This window comes from Rhopalosiphum maidis, chromosome 3, assembly GCF_003676215.2.
Source record: "Rhopalosiphum maidis isolate BTI-1 chromosome 3, ASM367621v3, whole genome shotgun sequence".
Taxonomy (NCBI): Eukaryota; Metazoa; Arthropoda; class Insecta; order Hemiptera; family Aphididae; genus Rhopalosiphum; species Rhopalosiphum maidis.
In genome coordinates, this window is record NC_040879.1 from 5,184,561 (window position 1) to 5,191,322 (window position 6,762).

The 6,762-nt window shown below is 27.9% G+C and overlaps 1 protein-coding gene across 1 annotated transcript; it reads right to left on the reverse strand.

Moving 5' to 3' along the window:
- Positions 1-4,714: 4,714 nt before the first annotated feature.
- On the reverse strand, positions 4,715-5,239 carry LOC113560200. Its single transcript, XM_026965959.1, has one exon. The coding sequence runs from the start codon at positions 5,237-5,239 to the stop codon at positions 4,715-4,717; it is 525 nt and encodes a 174-aa protein (XP_026821760.1).
- Between the last annotated feature and the right edge of the window lie 1,523 nt (positions 5,240-6,762).

Consider the following 6,762-nt stretch of genomic DNA (forward strand, 5'->3'; position numbering starts at 1 on the left):
TTAAAATAGCAAACCTAGCATCAAATACTATAGATAAGAATACAGGACAGTCAATGTTATAATACTTGTGACATATCCTCAAAAAACGTGATGGTTGCTTATATGAAAAAACCTTAGGCGCAGTCAACGTATGATAAGGAAAAACGGTTATATTTTAGTTTGATGGTACAAACTACAAATTAATATTTAATATTACCTATCCGTTGTAATATTTTTACTGGAAACTTAATGTTGAAGAAAAATTAGTAGGTAATTATAAAAAAAAAAAATATAATATATTATTTACATTTATTATGTATATAATATACATAATAAGTTTGCTATAATTTGATGATAATTCAACTTATGTTATTATATAAATAGAATTATTATTATTTACATATGTACTATTTTTTTTTATTTTTTGTTTTTATCATCTTTGTAATAATTATTTTCTTTTTTAATGAAAGAGTTAATATTGACATTTAAAATTTTATCAACTAACAAATATTGAAATTCTAAACATATGTCTAGTGTCTCAAACAAAAATTTATTTATTAAATTGATCATTCTCAATTTTATATTTACCCTTCTACTTGAAATTAATTTGTAAATGTTTTTGTTAAAAAGGCAGGTAACTTTTTGGAAATAAACTAGTGTTTGAAGTGTGGTTGAAGTGGATACAACAATTTAGCACCTTCATACTATTTCATTGAAATATGAATATATACTAATTAACTTCTGGTTCTTTGGTTGCAAGCTTTTGAAGACATTCTTGTGATTCAATTTTGAAACACACCACCCAGCAACATATGCTACAGCATTTTCTTCGTGGATATTTTGTGTGATGAATGTTTTGTTCATATCACTAAGAATATCATCGTCTTAAGAGTTCCATTTTGGAGAACTTTTCAAGAGTTGTAACTTAAAGTGAAGTTTTGGTTTTTGTTTAAGTAATTCATCACATTTAGTTAAAAATGTATTGCTATTTATTTCACAGTTAACTTCTTTTGATGGATCTAATAACTGATTTGCCATACAAATGCGTACTGCTAAGAAGAATTTTGTAGAGTCAGGAGTTGTATTATTTCCTCTCTTAGCTGGTACTACTAAAAACCAACTTTCAATACAATCTTGGATTAAATTGAGACTAAAAAGAAACACAAAATTAAAATTCAATTTCAAATCTTCAAATAAATATTTTAAACATAATAATATGTTTGCAATCCAACCTGTGATACATGGTGGTTGCTTATCCGTTCTATTTTATACATGTATTTTTGTCAAAACTTCGTAAGCTTCATTCAAAAGTTGCCAATGACTAGAGTTTTCAGTTAATGGTTTTCTGTATATCTTTGATTCTTTGAAAGAAATAGAGTTAAATGTATCAAATAAGTTATCCATAAGTTGAATGAAGTTTGCAGTATTAATGGCTTTAGAAGGTAGCAATACCTAATAGAAGGTATTATGGGCAATTAATGTCATCATCCCTGAACTAACTGAGTGACTTAAAATTTGAGAGGCCAGGCATACTCGCATGGGTGAAAATGGTGGCAATTGTATATGGATATCTTTAATTTTAGGAGCAAGTCTTGGAGATTTATTTTTGTCTAAATTGTAAAATTGTACAATATCATCCCAGGAGTAACACTTGTTTTCATACATAAAATAAATTTTATCTTCATTATGAGTTATGAAATGAAATTCGCTTGTCACATTCAAGATTTTATGAAGTTGCTGATTATTAGTACCTCGATCATAAACCACAATTTTAGGAATCAATCCAATAGATTTTAGTTTAAATATATTATTCATTAGCACTGATTTTAGTTGCATTCCTGAAGTAGCTCTACATGAAAAGTAATATCCAATGACTTGCTTCCGAGAAGATTTAATGCCTTTTATCATAATTAATAGAGCTTGATTACATTTTTTAGTCGTTTTTAAATAAATTTCTGGACCATAGTCTTCAAATCCATATAGTGTGTCGTTCTGTGAGCTGTATGACACTAATTGTTTTAACGACATTTCATCAAAAACAATTGAGATGACTTTTTCGGATTTTGGCTGAGACTCAAATTTCTTTTCTAATATTTATAGAATATTGTTATTAATACCACAAGAAACATCCATCATCTTCAAACATCTTCTCAAACTTCTAACTGAAGGTAAGCATAAATATTTGCTCATGAAATTGTAGGCTTTTGGTGAATTATAATATAAGGCCAAAGCAAAACATTTTTCATTATCTTTATATCGTCGTCCTAGTTTTTTAAATAGTGCCGGGTTAAGGGGGGGGCAAAGGGGGCAGTTGCCCCCGGTGGAAATTATTTAACGGCCATAATGAAGGTTTTTAAGATTTCTAATATATTCTAATTTTTGGGAAGAATTATTATTAATCATTGAAAAATGTGGGAACAAAATAATAATAATTGTAATATAATATAATATTATGTTACGACTTACGAGTGTATTGTCAATCAATAAGTTATCACGTCGAGACCGTACTATTAGAGAGCTCGGATGACCGACGCATTTCTATTTTCGTCCTTATTATCGTATTATTTTTTATTTTAATTTGTACACGATATGTTTACAACAGTACACACTAATATATTGACACATAATCAACACATTAATGTGTTTGTATTTGTATACTTGTATTATACATTTATAACCAACAGATTATTATATTTAGTATTAATAGTTTCGAATGATTTATTTATACACTACCAAGCAATTGTTTTTAATTTTACGTATTATACTATTTATTATTTTATTATTCGTCTCTCGATTCTCGTCGACACTAGTCGTAATCAGTCATAATATGACTGAAAAAAAGTGCAACATTTTTGTTAAAAGCGTTAATTTTTTTATAAATATGAGTGGAAAACGAACAAAATTAAGTGGCGCTGAATATCGCAAAAGAGCTGAGGAAAAAAAGAAAAAAGAAAAAGAAACTATTTCTCAAACTCTTAACATTCAAACTTTCTTCAAAAAGGTAAAAAAATAACGTACATAATAATTAATTTATAATTAAAACAAAATAACAAATTTATACAAAATAGTACATTAGTACCTACTCCGTACTCGTAAATAATAAAAAAATAATTAAATATATTGTATTGTATTTTATATTATTTAATAAACAACAATGAAAAATACTAATTATAAAGTCGCAATTAATATTTATAAAAGGTTTTTTAAAACCAGTTTTAAATAACCTAATTTATAATACTATTTAGACTATGATTCTATACTATTTATTACATTACATTTTATTATTTATTGTTTATTTAATATAAATTGTAGACAATTATTTGACATATGCAATAACTTTTGTTGTATTCAATGTAATTTAATTTTAATTTTAATTTAATTTTTTTTTAAATTAATACTACACTAACTTTATTACTTGGATTATTTAAAATATATTTGTAATTATGGCATTTGTTAAATATTGTTGATAAATTTATTATAGTTGTTAGATGTATAGATGTTTTTATTTTATATATTTGGATACACAAAAATTTATTTTAAAATGTATTTACTGCATATAAAAATTCGGCCCTGTGGATTGTAAAAATGAATTTAGTTACTAAAATAGTATGGTATTTTAAAATTTCTAGAAACCCGATTCTGATGAATTAATTGAAAACCCATTGAAACTCGATTCTGATGAATTAGTTGAAAATTTGATGAAAACCGATGACGAAACTTTGAAACCTGACATTAATGTCTCTTGTGAAATTACTAATGTTCCAATTTGTCCATCACAATATCCAGCCTTAAGGGATATAAATTCTGATATAGTTGATTATTTTATTCGTAATCCAGTTGAATCAAATCCTAAAATAATCAATTTTAATAATACTATTCGTAAATGTGGTGAATTTAATAGGAAGTTACCATATGATATTTTCTAAAGAAAACTTTTGAATGGTGAAATAAAAGATAGACAATGGTTGCTATACTCAACATCAAAAAACATACTATTTTGTTTTTACTGCCTTCTTTTTTCTAATAAAAAAACACAGTTTAGTTCCACCGATTCAGGATTTATTGATTGGAAAAAATGTTTTGAAAAAGTTGAACAACACGAAAAGAATTTGACGCATAACGAATCTATTCGCATATGGTTCTCTAGACGTAAAATAACTACCGGTATTGATGTTGAGTTAAAAATTAAACTTGAAAAAAAAGAACTTTATTGGAGAAGTATAATACACCATTTAATTGAAACAATTATATTTTTATCGGGCAGAGGTCTTGCATTTCGTCGCGATAATGAGACGTTGGGTTCTAAAAATAATGGAAATTATCTCGGCTGTTTAGAATTAATTGCAAAATTCGATTCATTAATGTCCAATCACCTTGATGAGTATGGTAATAAAGGCCGTTGAAATGTCTCATATCTGTCCCACACTATTTGCGATGAGTTAATAACACTTATGAACAAATCTGTACCATAGGCGTGCGCAGACTTTTTGCGCAGGGGATGCCAATATATTTAAAAATAACTCAATTTTTATTATCTCCCTTCAAAAACACACAAATCAGAATTTTTTTTTATTGTATTACAATTACATAACTACAAAGTTCTCAAAATAATAGTATAATAGTAAAATAATAATATTAAATATATATTATAGTATATTATATATATATTATAGTCAATATAAGTAAAAATATAATTTAAACTTTGCATTTCATAACTAATTTAATTAATACTTTATTATAATTCTAATCTTCGGTCAAAAGGATGCAAATGTTTAAATTCATCAATTACTTCGTCATAATTTATTTCTGATGCTAGTTCTTGTTCTACAAATATCAACATCATTGCATTTAATCTTTCTTGCGACATGCGGCTTCTTAATTTTGTTTTTACCAAACTTAATTTGGAAAAAGCTCTTTCGCAAGAGCAACTTGTCACAGGAATGGTAGTAAAAAGTTTCAACGCTTTATTTACATTAACAAAATTTTTACTAATTGATAATTTTTCTAACCACTGATGAATTGTTTTGTTTGATGGTCCTGCTACAAAATCGGGCAAAGAACGTAGAAGTCTTAATTCACCTTCTAATTCGTCACTATTAAGTACAAACTTCCGTGAAATTAATTCAATGTCAAATTCTTCAGTTTTTAGTTCTACTAAACGACCAATTGCACCAATTAAATTTAATGTTTCCTGATTAAATCGATTTTCAAGACCGTTAAACAAATCATCTAATACAGTGAAGTAAACATGACATTTCATCTCACTTTTTTTATCCAAGATGGTATGTTGTGTTTTCATATCATCAATTTTTGTAGCAATCTTCCTATTTTTCACAGGTGGTATCTCAATATTAAATCCATTACAAACAGTAAGAACTTTTTCATAAAGTTTAGAATAGTTATCTTCGTCGTTTCTTAACTCACTAATAGATTTTTTCAATGCATTTACAATAGATACTGCATCTAATAAATTCAAGTTGGGTGCTTGTAATTGAGCACTGACAATTTGGATTTGTATTAATATAGGTTTTAACATATATAATGCAAAAATAAAGTTGAAATTTTTCATTTGACAGATAAGACCATTTGCTTTAGCCCTCACCTCTGAATATTTAGTGTTTTCAGAAATTTCTTCAAGACACTGAATAACAGAAGAAAAGTTTTTTTCTACAGCTGTAACAGCTTCCGCACGACATGCTCATCTAGTTGTTGAAAGTGTTTTGAGAGTTTTCAATCTGGAATTTGTTTCATTAACAATTTTTTCAAAAACAGCATGCCTCACTGGACTCCCTTCAATGAAACTGTAAATTAGCTGGACACATCCAAAAAAATCAAAAACAACCCGGTTTTTATTCCCTAAGCTATCAACCAATACCAGATTTAGGCAATGGCCATAGCAGTGAACATACATTGCAGATGGATTGATTTCTTTGACTTTAGACTGTACACTATTAAATTTTCCACTCATAGCTGAAGCTCCATCAAAACATACAGCTATAACCGATGTCCAATTGATATTTAACTGCGCAATTTTGTTTGTTAAGCTATTAAATATTGTATTAGCATCTACTGCAGTCAAACGTTGAATACCAATAAATTGCTCAACGGGCTTACATAAATCTTCATCAAAGTAGCGTACAGCCACAGCCATCTGTTCATGGTGTCCCACGTCACTAGTTTCGTCGGCCATTATCGTGACGAGGCGATTGTTTATTTTTTTTTCAATACTTCGTTTCATTAAATTGTTGATAGAAGTCAATAAATCATTTTGTATATGGTTGCTCAAGTACTTAGCATTTTGCGGCCCTTTTTCCAAATGTTTTTGCAAAGTTAAATCATATTTTTTTTAAATGTCCACAATATCTAAAAATAAACCCTTACACACATCTGAACTTTTTTCTAAGTGCCCTCTAAATGGTTTGCCACTTTTAGCTAAACACAAAGTAATATCTATCAATCGATGCATGATGTTACGATTGTGCAAACGCTGCTTTTCTCTTTCACTAATAGATACTAATCTAGATTCATCCAAGGTAACATCAATTGGTTTACAATTTGAAAAGTTATGATACGCTGTCATGCTAAAATTATGGGAGATTGAATTTTGGTGTTTTTTAAATTTTGTAGTAGAAGTACTCCAATTTTTAAAACCTTTTTGTGAAAAAGCAAAGTCTACTTGTCCGGCATTTAACCCTGGAGCTGTATTAAACATCCGACATACGAAACAAAATGCTCTGTCAAGTTTCACACTATATTCTAACCAGCTAAAATCATCATACCAGG

What these genes read in the sequence shown, in the direction of transcription:
- LOC113560200 (XM_026965959.1), bottom strand. Translation starts at nt 5,239, where the DNA reads ATGAAATGTCATGTTTACTTCACTGTATTAGATGATTTGTTTAACGGT.